This window comes from Kryptolebias marmoratus, linkage group LG7 (genome assembly GCF_001649575.2).
Source record: "Kryptolebias marmoratus isolate JLee-2015 linkage group LG7, ASM164957v2, whole genome shotgun sequence".
Taxonomy (NCBI): Eukaryota; Metazoa; Chordata; class Actinopteri; order Cyprinodontiformes; family Rivulidae; genus Kryptolebias; species Kryptolebias marmoratus.
Genome location: NC_051436.1, coordinates 24,952,838 through 24,967,966, shown reverse-complemented (window position 1 = coordinate 24,967,966; position 15,129 = coordinate 24,952,838). Strand labels below are relative to the sequence as shown.

Sequence of the window (15,129 nt, the reverse complement as noted above, 5' to 3'; positions counted from 1 at the left end):
ATTATTTTAGATGGTGTACTCGGATATCTTTTGTCCCCAGGTCAAAAGAAGACTATCTTGTTCAGCTAAAATTCATTAAACAAGACTCAGAACCACTTTGTGGCCTCAGTTCTCATTATTTGGACTAGAATCAGATCCAAAGTCATTGGCAGTTGGGTAAACATTGGCTATCATATTCCCCTGCTGTCCACTTTGAATATGCACTCTGGGTATACATAAGTCATCCACAATTTTATAATCTCTGGGTTGTGAGACCCAGTAGGCCTGCTGTTCTCTTTCCACTCATGCTGCAGGAAATGCTTATCTTTATGACAATGAGATTATTGCTCAACAGAGGAATTTAAATACATTTTAATGATCATTTCAGTTTTATGTGATTGCCTAATGGAATTTGATATCTTTGTGCCAGACCAGCCAAACATAAGCAACTGATGCAGGAAGAATACAGCTCTGAACTGATTTCAGCATTATTTCCTATTTAACTCAATGTGGAGCAGCTAAGGGTATGTGGTGTTACACAAAAAGGACATCCAGTTGGGCTTGTGTTGTTGTCCATAAAAGAATCACCTGCTAACACACAAAAAAAAACCAACCCAGTATTTGTGTAGTTAAGGGGATGTTCCAAACACTTCAAAATGGGGTTATTTCTAAATCTAAATTTATAAAGTTTCCAAGTTCCTCCTAATTAATCATTAGGTAGAGCGATAGACGGACGGACAGATAGATAGATAGATAGATGGATGGATGGATGGACAGACAGACAAAAAGTGAATTCATTTATTGTGTATTTGTTATGATTTTTTTGTTTAACATCGTATGTTAAGACAGATGGTTACACGGGTACATTTAATTTAACTCGTGATGCACTTTTAAAACAATGACTGCTTATGTAGTAATACGGAAAACATCAACAATCCTCAATGCGCATGTCTGTTGTATGCCAGGGGGTTTGAAAATCGTCACCAGCTCCTCCTTCATTCAGCGTTCGCTGTATATGTTGTCAACATCGAGATGGGCGGTGATAGCTTGTCACTTTTTAATCCTGTATTAAACTTACTTAGCCAAATAATACACTTTGATTATTGTTACAAAACAAATAAACAAAATTAAACCTTATTTTTGGTTTATAAAATGCTATTGGTTCATTAGAAACCCCGCGATCTCTCTTTTTTTTTAGTTGACAAAGTTCCTCGGTTGAGAAGCGAAATGTCTCCAGCTACAGAATACAGTCTATTTGTTTTTGTTTTGTTTTCCCCTTTTGGATTTGCCATGTCCTGCATGCCTCAGAATCTACACCGGCACTTAAAAAGCTTATAATTTTACCCACATCGACACACCGGGCGAAGCTGTTACATAAATTCAGTGCTCCCTAGCGACTGCATTCTTTGCCGCTTCCTGATTGGCCTCCCTCGCTCAAATTCTAGCCAATGATAGCGAGACGCTGGAGGTTTGGATCCTCAGCTAGAAGGCTTTTGTTTGCGGCTCGAGAAACTTGAACTATATACCACACAAGAACGTAGTTTCCCCCTCATCTAACCCCTACACTGAACCAGAAAAGGGAAAAAATACGATAAGGTAAGATACATGCATTAAGTCACGCGTTGTCTTTTGAGCACATAGCTTGTTTATTTGAGTAAACTCCACCCGTGCAATGTTGAGGACACGCATGCACGGTTTTTATATAAAAAATACCCTTTAAGTCAGGTAAAACATTTTATCTTTCGATTTGGACGCGACATTTTTTTAATATATATGTTTTAAGGAGCAACGAGTGGAGAGAATTGTTTTCAGCAGTCAAAGTGAAGGAGCCAGCCATGCCTTTACCAAGGGGGAAGAAATCTTCAGCGACCGCTGCGAGCAAGTTACCCAGACTGACTGCAGCAGCAACAGAAAACCAGGTGAAACATCCCTGCAGTGTTAAGACATAACTTGTTACTTTTTGCACACGTACGCGTTTTGTGACTTGTTTTCCTGTTTCTGTGTTTGTCTCTCAGGAAGAAGGCCCCCAGGTAAAGAGGTCATCCTCCCCTCCTCGTGGAAATCCCAAGAAGAGGACTGCTTTTATAGATCTCACCAATGTAAGGAACGTTTTATTGTTGATGTCCTGATACATGCTCAATAACCCAGGTAGAAAAATCTAACAAGGACCTGACTCAGTCTTATTAGATTTTAGAGGAGAGTCCGCAGTATTCAGATTCAGCATTGAAGCTGAATGAACATCAGGCTATTTGGAGTCAACTCTGTCTGTTAGCAAAATATCTCATGAACCACTGGATAAATTTTCATGAAACATTTTAGGAATAATGATTGTACGTACATCTACAACTGATCAATGATTGGAGCCAACCCAATTCAAGATGGTTGCCATTTTAGGGAACACAAAAATGGTATTAATTCAGTCAATTTTACAGCTATTGAGCTACAGTTTGGATGTAGTAGTGACTTACAGTTGTTCTCAGCACATTCTCTGAGCTGTCTCATCTTGCAAAATTTCACAGTATTGCTTGAGATTGTGCATGTCATTTACAAGGTTTGACTAAGACAGCTGTAACTCCATCCCTTTTCATCATAAGATGATTTTGGTTTAAATCTCTGGCATGAAAGGTGACAGGTGATATTAAGTCCTTTAAAGAAAGCCTCTGACTACCAATAAGTTTATCAGATAAAGTAAAAATTAAAATATGGAATCATGTTGCATCTCCACTGGCTTCCCCCTGGCTCTAAATCCCAATTTCTTTCAGTAAACTATTTCCAGTTTGTTCACAAATGTCAACTCCTGTAGGGCAGCAACAATTCTGTTGTTGTTATTGTTGTTCTTCTGGCTATTCCCTTGTTCAAGGGTCGCCACAGTGAGCAAATTCACTTGAATGATTTGGCAATTGTTTTACACCTGATGCTCTTCCTGCCACAACCTGGGCTCAAACCTACAAGACTGTAGCACTGACCACCACAGCCCCCAATTCTCCAAATAACTCTAATAACCCAATTCTAAAAGCATCCTCAAGTCAAAAATATTTGATTATTTGATTCATTCTTTTGTTCAATCCACGTGACTGCTTAGTACTAGGCTGTAACGTTTACCAGTGACATTTATTACTGTTGACAAGGAAATTAATGAAAAAACTGGAGGAAAAGGTCAGAAGTTTGGGACTTTGTTTGAAAAACAAAAAAAGGAAATACTCTCCAGTAAAACCACAAATACTTTACTGCAGTAACGCAATGTCAGTAAGAGTTGAAACAGTGCACACTGAATGTCACTTTTATTTATTTAGCACATTTAAAACGGCTGATGTTAACCAAGGTTCTTTACAGTCAAACCAGACATTACAACAAAAATAAATATAAGGTAAGAAAAAAAAACTAATAAAAAGACAATAAAGGGTATATAAGCACAACAAAAATAGATGTGCTCTATTAAAATGTTTGATCATTAATCACTACCTGTTTAGTAGAACACAAGTGGAATTCTGCTGCACCCTCTGCTTCATTGTTTTCACCCACACACCACTTTGGTTGTGTGACTGCTGTGCTGCTAACTCAGGTAGAGTAGAGTTGAAGTACAGAGCAGAGCTCTGTGTATTTATGTTTACAAATGCTTGGCTCTAAAATACTGATGAATATGAGGGTTTTAAAACCAACTCAGGAAAAAGTAGAAATGATATGGTCATTGCAAATGACTTTTTAAAATTAATTTTATATATATATATATTTTTTTTTTTTAATGGACTGATGCCTAGTTAAGGAAATGACAGATTGTTTAAAACCACATGTGACATTTTACACCTGAAATACTTAGTTTATATGTAGTTAGAGTGGTAGTTAGTACCTTCAACAAGGAGATTGTTTTCGGTAGTCTGTCCATCTGTCTATCTGTTAGCAAGATTATTTAAAAACTAATGAACAAATTTTTAAGAAATTTTCAGGAAACGTTGGAGTTGTCACAAAAAACATTGGATTAAATTTTGGTGGTGATTCAGATCACTATTCAGTTCCTACAATGTTTTAATGACCCTATGAGCTTGGCGGAGATTTGTGCTCTTTGAGTGGTTTTAGTTAACGGAAATGGAAAACTAATGACCACATAGTGGGTGGTTCCATGCCTATGCATTATTGCTTTTAATAAATAAACTTATGCAGTGATTTCTGAAATGAGCTTTAATTCTTTTGAAGCGAAAAGAGATAATTATAAGAGTAAAAACAAATAAACGGATCATATGAAATTGGGTAACTTATTAGAAATGTTCTAAAACACTTGATTCCAAAAGCCTTTCTAATGGTCACTGAACGTGTGACATAATTCGGGAGATCGGAATCCTGCTGTGGAGAGAATATCTGATGTGAATCTGTTTTGCCCGTCTTTTGATCAAAAGATTTCATAAAACAGTCTTTGAAAACGGGATTTTCTACTTTGTATCTGCATCTGCTGCTGTATTTCATCGTATCAGGGCATTTTTTAAAATCTGATATCAACAAAAATCCTAATCTTACTGCATCTCCAGGCTCATAAGGTTCAGATCAGCCTTCCAGGGAGGAAGAAAGAACCAGGAAAGAAATCTGTGAACAAGACAAACACCACCACAGTTCCAGCAAAGAATCGAGCAAACTTGATAAAGTAAATGATTTTTAATGGTTTGATTATCCTCAGATGTAACTTTTTGTTTTGTTTTGTGCTTTCTTCAGTTTTAGCTTTAAATCCCAGCCTCTTGCCCTCTGCAGGTTATCATCTGTAAGCTCAGAGGGAACAAGTACAGAGAGGGAGAAGACTGATACAGAAGAAGAGGAGAAACATGTTGCACTGCCAGTAGAGGAGCTGGTGAAGGATCCACTTCCTGCTGTTCAGAAAACACCTTCACACCTTCAGAGGCAGCCTGTGGGGAAAATGACACATTTTATAAGACCCTGTGCAGAAGTAGTGAAAACTTAAATTATTATTATTTTTTTGTCTTGTTTTATTTGTTTAGATCCCAGATGAGTTTGACATTGACTCAGAGAACTCTGAAGACTATTACATGTGCCCAGAGTATGCAACGGATATTTTTGACTACCTGAAACTGAGAGAGGTGAGCTTACAGCATGCTAAAACATGTTTCAAAGCTTTCAACTTGCTCTCAGCCCTCCGTGGCTTCTGAAAAAGGTAATTCCAGAGAGTGATACAGAATGTAAAGGTCATCTTTCTTTTTTTTATCCCATCTTTGCTTCGGTGCAGGAAAAGTTTGTTCTCTCCAACTACATGCCCAAGCAGCCCAGTCTGAATGCAGAGATGAGGGCGATCTTGGTCGACTGGCTGGTTGAAGTTCAGGTGAGTAATTACAGGGGTGTCTATGGTTAAAATTCATGTTACATAAAATATTTTTGGTGGTTTAAACCAGGAATACAAACCAGTTTGTTTATTTGTTTTTTTTAATTTGAGAAAAAAACCGTGATCTCAGCTGACCCAATCCCTACATTTCTATCAGTGGTGGGCCGTCAGGGCCAGCAAGGCCTTCTCTGCTGGCCTAACATAACCAAGAATCATCATAATTATGATAAAGGTTACCTTAATTTTTAATTTACTTTCCCAGATATCTAAAAGTATTCATATTCTCTTCGTGTCATATTATGCTCCGTACTGTGCTGTTGTTTTTAGGTTAGAGTTTTTATCCAATCAGAATTCAGCTACCTTATGTTGCAAGGCTGTATGAAATCTGGCCTTCAGAACTGTCAGTGCAGGCGTGTGTGCGCTGTAAGTGAACGGCCAAATACTGTTGACAGACAGTTGTGATAGCCAATCAGATCACGAGTTGTCAGTAAGGCCCTCTAGCTGGCCTCACGTTGAACGTGACATTTACGTGTCCTGTGATTACTTACTAGTTTGAGCCACGGCAGTGCTATGCAGGTCAACAGAGTCACACCCGGGACTGTTAACGGCTAAAAACTTTTTTCACCCACAATGGCTGAAGGAGAGCAACACGTTGATTTGGTTGCTGATGTACTGGCAAGACTGTTTTCAAGACAAACTTTCCAAGAGAAGCTAGATCTCGTTAGAGGAAGACGGCCAACCCCGAGCTCGCTAACCTGTACCAGAATGGATTCTGTGTTAAAATAAGTGTTTTGGGGGACACAGCCGTTTTGGTGAGGGCAAACATTTTATTTATTTTATTCTATTTTATATAGTTTTGACAGTAGCATACCAGATATGTTTTAATTGCTGATGCGGCTTTGTTGATTTTTAAAATGCGCATGATAATAGCCCATTTTGTACACAACTGAGGTGATGCAATGCCAAGTGGTGCTTAAGTGTGTTTCTAACTACTCTCCAATCCTGGTGTTATAAATGCTGGCATAATGAAAGGTATTTATTGACTAAGTTGGACATTACTGAAGGCCTAAGTGTGAAATGCACCGCCCGCCACTGATTTTAATGTATAAGCTCTATAAGAAGTGTAAAGAGAACCAAGAATAAACTGAAGTGGCATAGGCACCTGGTTGTCACACATCAGTTTTTGTCTACAGCAGTTATGTTCATTCCTGGTCCTTGAGGGCCACTAGCCTGCAAATTTTAGTATTTTCCCTGCTCCAGCTTACCTGATTCAGGGATGAATTATGTGTTTAGCATGTCTTCAAGTTCTACAAAAGCATGATAATCACATTTTGATTCAAATTGGGTGTTTTGGAGCAGAGAAATCTCTAAGACCTGCAAGAAAATGGGCCTTGCAGGCTATAATTGGGCAGTACTGGTTTACAGTGTTAAATATAGGAGATATAAGGTAAATGAAATCCCTTTAACATGGGTTTTGAAGAGTAAATTTTAAGCTTGGATATAATGGAAGTTAATGAGAGTTTGGATGTGTGGACTCTGAAGGGATTTGAGAGAAAAACGCAAGTTCTGTAGAAACGAGAGACTCACTGGGTAAACGAAAAGAAAAACACCTCTGTTCTTGATACATAAACTGTAAAAGATGTGCAAAGATTTAGGAAACTTTAGACAGCACAGATGTTGGTGTATGACATCATGAAACTCTAACTCAACATTCTGTGGTAAAGCCTTCAAAAATCACAAAACTTGAATTGTGACTGTGTAAAAATATTAAAAATGTCTAAATGCCAGTTCAGTCATGTAAAGCTAATTTTTCTTTGACCTGTTTGGACTCTGAATGAGGTTTCTACTGTGAAATGTGTCTGAGTTAAAGAGCTCCAAAAAGAACTGGATTTTCTCACTTGTATTGCCAAAGTCTCATTATTTAGTGTTTTTTTTTTCTTCTGTCATACAATATACTGCTACCAAAATTCACAACACAATGTTTTTGTTTGAGTCACCTGTTTTGATGCATTTTGTATGCACTTTTTCAAAGCTGTGGGAGTAGTAGGGAATGAAAAATTCTAACAAAAAAAATGGCCAGTTAGTAATAAAGGGGCTTTGACACTTTAGCATTGACAGCCTTTAGATGTACTCCAGGCAGCTAGGGTTGAAATAAAAACTCGTTTGAAAACCAGAATCCAGTCTGTTGTTGCTCTCTGTTATGATTCTGTTTTTGTTTCTGTAGGAAAACTTTGAGCTGTACCACGAAACCCTCTACATGGCCATTAAGATGACAGACCACTATCTGTCAAAAACTCCCATCCAAAGGGAGATGCTGCAGCTTGTTGGCTCCACATCCATGCTCATAGCCTCCAAATTTGAGGTGAGAGGGTTTTAAATTAAGTAAAGCTGAGTATGGTGAGGTTTGAAACACCAAAACTGACACAGAGCATCCATTAAGAGGCCTGTTAGCTCAATAAGGAGTAACTAAGTTAAATTTATGTCTAATAAATTCTCACAGCGCAACTTTTAAAAAATATATATTTTTGTGATCCTGCAGGAGCGCAACCCACCCTGTGTCGACGATTTCCTTTATATCTGTGATGATGCGTATAAGAAGGAGGAGCTCATCTCCATGGAGGCCAGCATCCTGCAAAAGCTTTCATTTGACATCAACATTCCCGTTCCGTATCGCTTCCTCAGACGCTATGCCAAGGTGTGTTGATGTGTTTTCTGAGTACATGTGTGACATGGACAGACTAGAGCTCCTTGTACCATGGTTTTGTGGATTTTTATGTAAGTGTGTGGGGGGGTTTACTCAAATTTAGAGATTAAACTTATCTGTCCATGGTTTCCCCCCAGTGTATTATAAGCCTTTGCTGACCCGGCCCCCAGGCTAAGCTCCGCTTGTTTATTATAAATACGTCATTTTTTATACACTGTTTATTTTTTCACCCACACCCCCAAAACCGCTAACTTTATCTACCTCACCGCGTGAGGGAACGCGCGCCAACAGTGACACAATCGTGGTGTCCCCGCCCCTGTGCGAAGGTTCCGCGCGGTGTCACGTCGTGTGCTCGTGCACCTCCCAATTTTTGAAACTGCGCGTGGACCACGCGCGCCATGCTCCATTCAAAATGGACGGTTTAACTGCTCTAGCGGAGCTGGTTCACCATTATCAGTATTTATATGATCCCTCTGAGAGATCACAAAGATAATCAAACGGGTCGAAACTCATGGAAGGAGATTACTGCTGCAGCTGATAAAGAGGAGAGTTTATAGAAATATTAGTCCTATGATGGGTGAATCACAACTAAAGCAAATAAATCAATGAAAGTCAAACTGAATGCTTTAAGTTTAAACATCCTCTCTGTATCACAGCCAGAAACACAATAGTACTTCCTCCTGAATACATGCAGCCATATTTGACGTGACAACCACCTGGTCTAGTTTTTACCGTATTTCCACTGGTTACGTAGCGTACTGCCCCCTGTCTTTTCGGAGAATACTGCACCGACATAAGCACCAAGTATAAAAGTCTCCATGTGCGCTCAGGTCCGCGCGATGTTCGCTGAGCCCTGTGGGACTCTAATGAGCCCTGAGGTCAAGCCAGCTTCAGTTACTGCTGGAGTTAGCAATAAACATTGAGTTTAACCAAAAATGGTTAGTTGAGCTAAAATTCACCGGGTGGCTTTACAAGACCGAATACGGTAAGCATGTTTTGTACTTAGTGAAAATATTAATATGATGTGTGCTAATTTATCCTTGTTTAACAGTAAAATTATGCTTTTAAATTCAGCATTAGATATGCTTTGTTTTGTTGTTGTAGTGATCCAACATGCAGCCTGTGCCACAAAAAGCACAGTACAGTACAGCATCTCTCTGTTTATCAGAGTTCTCTGTTGGTATTCATTGGCCTTGACGTGAGACGTGTGTTGGTGCTTTGTTTGCACTTTTTCCATTTATGTTAATTTAATTTATTTGTAAATGTGACTTAAATTAGGATTCAAATTAGGTGCAAACAATGTGTATTTATTTTAATTGTAGTTTTGTTTTAAAAAGTATTTCAAAAGTGCCTTTTTGTAAAACTGTAGTTGTGTAAATATTTGGCACAAATATCTTACAATATCACATTATAAATAGTCATATTTTCAAGTTTTCTGTCAACTTTAATAATTTTTTTTTACAAAATCATGGTCGGCCGGCGAGTGGCCACCTACTACCAGGCTTAGCCTCTTTTCTGGGAGAAACTCTGCTGTCAACATGGCCAGGACGGGTTACCATCATCTGTGAAACTGAGGAGGAAATAAAGGGTATTTTGTTGTGGTCCCGGTAAAGCCATCAGTTATCATACAGGGATTAAACTGGCGCTGTTTTTAACAAATAAAGCAAACCAAAGCCAATCAAGTTTTAGCCAATCAGAGCAGAGCAGGGAGGGTCCTGTTTTCCCAGGTGCAAGCAGTGTTGCCAACGTAGAGACTTTGTTGCTATATTTAGCAAGTTTTCAGACCCCTCTAGTGACTATTTTTCCAAAAAGCGACAAGCAACTTTTTCTAGTGTCTTGGAGACTTTTGAACATTGATGTGAAAGCAAGTATCATTCTTTCCAACAAGAAGCAGGGGCTGCAGTGGGCCCTCCTCTGTCCCACATCACTCACAGGTGGCTCAGTACCCTCACCATATTGATGGCAAGATGGAAATGTCAAATTTTCTCTATCTAAAATACTTCACTAAAATAATGTTGAGTTTCTCTTTTGGGTCACTTTTTACAATTCTCAATCTGAATGAAGGATGAGTTAGGTTTTGCCATTCGTTGCTGTTGGGACAATGGTTAGCATAGCTGCCTCACATGTGGGAGGTCTGAGTGGACAGACAGTCACTTTACTGTCATCATAATTATTATATTCAAACCAATATACTCTTATCTTTTTGTAAATGGCAACAATAGTGTTTCTATAATATTTAAGACCTTGTTTGATCATTTCAGTAGCTCCATAATTTCTTTTGACAGACACAACAAATGTTCAAGAATATTTTTGTTTTATTTAGTGGAGGTATTTGTTGTATATAGTCCTATAGCTTGAATGCTTAATTAGAGAACACTGTACTGTGTACTTTGTCTAAGGGAATGTACATAGTATACTCCTCTTTACATGAAAACCTTTTGGAAGTGACCGATACGCAGAAAATGGCTCTCAAATGTGTGACGGGGGAGGAATATAATTACATGTAGAAAAAAAAAAATCAGTCAAAAGATTTTTTTATTTTGCAGTGTGTGAATGCTGGTATGGACACTCTGACTCTGGCTCGCTACTATTGTGAAATGAGTCTCATGGAGATGGACCTGGTGCCAGAGAGGGGCTCACTGCTGGCCTCAGCCTGCCTGCTGATGGCTCTGGTCACCAAAGACCTGGGAGGATGGGTGAGTTAAGCTCTCTCACATAGTCTAACTCCATTAGGAAGAGTTCCTTGTTACATTTAGTAAATCAAAATGATTTACTGTCTATGCACACAAACCTTTAATCATTTTCAGCTCAGATTCAACTTAATTAATTGAAATGTTTAAATTGTAAACAAAAAAAATTAATGATTTGGAAGTCCTATATACCCAAAATCTATTCACAGTGGAACATGGTAAACATATCAAATGTTTAAACATTAGCAATAATGACACCCTGTTACTCTAATCGGAGGTATGTAAAATTAATGTTGCTATGTAGGTAATTGGAGTGCATTTTGGGGAAAACATGGTCTAATGTGGAGAGATGGTATCCATTCCACTTTGGGTGGAGCTGTTCTTCTTTTTAGGAATTTGGCTGATTTTGTTAGTCGTCCAAATCATTGTTAACCAAAGGTCCAGTCCAGGAAGCAGTTGTAGTCTTACACACCTCTCTGCTGCCTCTCCTCTGTTACCCACCCGAATCCCCATTGAAACAGTGTCAGCTCACCTATGGCCCAAATTAAATAAAAAACCAGCTCTAGAAAAATAATTGATAAAAATCTTACAAAAAAACCATACTTCATCAAAACAGAAAAACAAAATCATTAAATGTGGTTTGCTGAACATAAGATCTATTTATTATTTTGTCTAACAGAAACCTGGCTACAACAGGAGGATTTTGTTAGTAAAAATGCATCCACTCCTGCTAATTATCTAAATTTTCAAGCTCCTTCGAACGAAAGGTTGAGGTGGAGGAGTAGCTGCTGTAGAAATGTTAATCGTTCCATCCGTTCTTCTATAGTGGGGTGTTCAGGGAGGAGCCAGCGTCTGGTGACAGTGTTTTTACAGGCTGTAATTAATATTTGAAACCAATATTTTGCGTTGTCAGGTAGGGATTCTTAGGAGCCAATTCGATGTCCTTCCATCGGGCATTATAGTTTTTATTACAAAGGTTTATCAAGAGTTTAATTTGTGCAGAGTAATAGTAGTTCCTTAAATGTTGTACGTTCATACCCCCTTTTTCTTTTGAGAGCTGTAGTGTTTTAAATCTAATTCGCTGCTTTTTTCTAAGCCATAAAAATCTAGAAAGCATTGTGTCCCACTATAAATTGCTGTTTTGTAATTTCTGCCTGTAGGGCTTGAAACAAGAAAATAAATCTTGGTAGTAGGTTCATTTTGACAGTTTCAATTCTTTGGGTTAAACTCATGAAGGGGGTGACAGTCCATCGTTGTATATCCAATCTAATTTTGGTCAGAAGGTCCTCATAATTACACTTAGTTATCGCGGATGTATCTTTGGGGATCAGAATCCCAAGGTATTTCAAGGCAGTTTGGTCCAATTTTAGTTGTAATTGTGTTTTTTTTTCACATTCAATTTACCCTGGCTAAGCTCCGTTTTTTATTATAAATACGTTATTTTTTATACACCCGCTCCCCCAAAACCGCTACCTTTGTCTACCTCACCATGCGCCAACAGTGACAGAATCGCGCTGTCCCCGCCCCTGCGCACCATTGCATCACCACCACCAGCCTGAACCGTTGATACAAGGCAGGATGGATCCATGCTTTCATGTTGTTGATGCCAAATTCTGACCCTACAATCCGAATGCTGCAGCAGAAATCAAGACTTATCAGACCGTTTTTCCAATCTTCTATTGTCCAATTTTGGTGAGCCTGTGAGAATTGTAGCCTTAGTTTCCTGCTCTTAGCTGACAGGAGTGGCACCCGGTCTGGTCTTCTGCTGCTGTAGCCTATCTGCCTCAAGGTTCTACGTGTTGTGCAGTCAGAGATGCTGTTCTGCATACCTCAGTTATAACGAGTGGTTATTTGAGTTACTGTTGCCGTTCTATCAGCTCAAACCAGTCTGGCCATTCTCCTCTGACCTCTGGCATCAACAAGGCATTTGCGCCGACAGAACTGCTGCTCACTGGATATTTTCTCTTTTTCGGATCATTCTCTGTAAACCCTAGAGATGGTTGTGCATGAAAATCCCAGTAGATCAGCAGTTTTTGAAATACTCAGACCAGCCCGTCTGGCACCAACAACCATGCCATATTCAAAGTCACTTAAATCACCTTTCTTCCCCATTCTGATGCTTTGTTTGACCTGCAGTAGATCGTCTTGGCCATGTCTACATGCCTAAATCCATGGAGTTGCTGCCTTGTGATTGGCTGGTTCGACATTTGTGTTAATGAGCAGTTGGATAGGTGTACCTTATAAAGTGGCCGGTGAGTGTATAGTGAAACAATTTCAGAATAATTTTCTCACTGTAAAATTGGGAGGACTTTATATATCCCATCATGTACAGTTCATAATATTTTCAAAATCAATCGGGAGAATTCTCTATCCGATGGACAGGGTCAAAAGTCAGTATTGGATGTCTGTGATCTTCAGGCTCTCAGGCAGCACCACAGTAGAAGCAGGTCTGATTCTGTTACAAACATCATTGCATGGTTCCTTGTGCCATTTAGAAATGCTGGTTAAAGCTCTATCATGCAAAGAAAAAGCCATATGTAAACACCACCCAGAAATGCCGTCGTCATTTCTGGCCCAATGCTCATAGGCTAAGACAAAGTGGAAAACTGTTCTGTGGTCAGTGAATCAAACTTTAAAAATTTTGGACACCATTTCTTCTAAATTAAAGAGAAGAGGTACCCTCTGACTTATCACCGCACAGTTCAAAAGCCTGCTAACTGATGGTATGGTTGTGCATTAGTCCCTATGGCATGGCCAGCTGACACCATCAGAGCGTAAAAGTATACACAAATTTTAGAACAACATGCTCCCATATATATGATGTCTTCTTTTTTAGGATTGTTGAATAGCTGTAAAATGTACATTGGTGTTAGTAGGACTGATTGAATCAGAGTATATAAAATTTGTATTTATTTTTTTGCTGTTATTCCTGGCCTAAATAAGGAATATTTTTTTACAAGTGTTTTTGCAACCCGAGTTCAAATGAGTAAACCACAAAAGCTGAAGCTCTTTTGTATTCTTTAAACTTGAATGGGGTTTGTGCATCTATGGTTGAATATGAAATCAACCCTACCCTGTTTCTGTTGTCCTACAGTCTCCCATATTGCAGTTCCACTCCGGCTATCAGATGTCAGACTTGGCTCCAGTCGTCAGAAAGCTCCACTTGATGCTTTCAGTTCCGCCTGATGATAAACTGAAGGCTGTGAGGAACAAATACTCTCATAAGTAAGTCTGCAGATTGAAATGCATGCACGCACACTGACATTTTAATTAAAAACTGATGGTTTTATTGGATCTTTTAAAAAAACATTTTTCAGGGTGTTTTTTGAAGTTGCATCTTTGCCTTTGGTTGATATCAACATCTTGGAGAAAGCATTAGCTTCTCAGTGAAGACATCAATTTTGAAAATGGTAAAACAAAGACCAAGTGAAGTAAAACCTTCCATTTTACAAAACCTGTACATAATTTGTTCAAATGTTTTATATTTATATGTATTGTCTGTGTTCTATAAAAATTGGAAATTAAACCTTATTTCTAGTTCTAAAAGTGTTTTAACTTGGGCATTTGTCTTTAAGCATGTTAAAGATGTTTTTGTGTGTTATATCATTTATAAGAAGATAAAGAATCTTAACAATTAGGCTCAGACATTACTAATGAATTGAGTGTATATAATTCAAAACTAAAAACAATTGAAATAAATGTTAAAGGCTTGATATTACTAATAAATTACACACTTGCCCATAAGTTTTATAGGTTTTCATACTTTGTTAAAGTTTGTAGCTAATTATCAATGCATTTGTGTTTTGTACAGTGTTTATCATGTTAACATCATCAGGCTAAATATTTGTACAAAAGATGACCAGATGATGCTGTGCTACCTTTTAAAATGGCTGTCACGTGTCAGCCTAAAATAAAGAATCATCTTTTAATGTTTGGTGCAGTGACTGTTTATTTTAGTCTGAATTTGGCATACTGGTTGCACTGGGTAAAAGCATTTTGTGGAAAAGAGATGGAATGGGATCACTGTAGAATGCATTTGTGCATCTTTGCCACCAGAGGTCAGTAGGACAACGTGATGTGTTTTGTGAGAGATTACACTCATAAATGTTACTTTTGTAAAGCCTCTTGATAATTGCATTAACCTGCATGTCATCAGATCTAACAGTGATTTGCCTAATGTCTCAGTTCACTTTTATTTATTTTTTTTAATTTCACTTTTTATTCATGCAGGTAGTCTCAGTGAGATATGGGGTCTCATTCTAATGAGATGCCTGTTTCAAATGAAGATAAAAATATATTTGCATACAAATACAGTGCATACAGCAAATTAAACATTTTTGGGGGGGCTGTTCACTCTTCAGGGGTTGCCAAAAGGAGTCATCCTCGTCCATCTTCTGTGGCCTCTGTCTTATTTCTATTTGCTGACTGCCAGAATA

The 15,129-nt window shown here is 38.4% G+C and overlaps 1 protein-coding gene across 1 annotated transcript; it reads left to right on the top strand.

The window, feature by feature from the left end:
• Positions 1 to 1,414: 1,414 nt before the first annotated feature.
• On the top strand, positions 1,415 to 14,626 carry ccnb3 (cyclin B3). The gene is made up of 12 exons (XM_017439618.3): positions 1,415 to 1,575; positions 1,763 to 1,898; positions 1,995 to 2,078; positions 4,500 to 4,612; positions 4,717 to 4,870; positions 4,962 to 5,060; positions 5,207 to 5,299; positions 7,524 to 7,661; positions 7,839 to 7,994; positions 10,550 to 10,699; positions 13,788 to 13,918; positions 14,011 to 14,626. Exons 2-12 carry the CDS (start codon positions 1,815 to 1,817, stop codon positions 14,081 to 14,083), a joined length of 1,275 nt encoding a protein of 424 aa, XP_017295107.1. The 5' UTR covers positions 1,415 to 1,575; positions 1,763 to 1,814; the 3' UTR covers positions 14,084 to 14,626.
• The last annotated feature ends 503 nt before the right edge of the window (positions 14,627 to 15,129 follow it).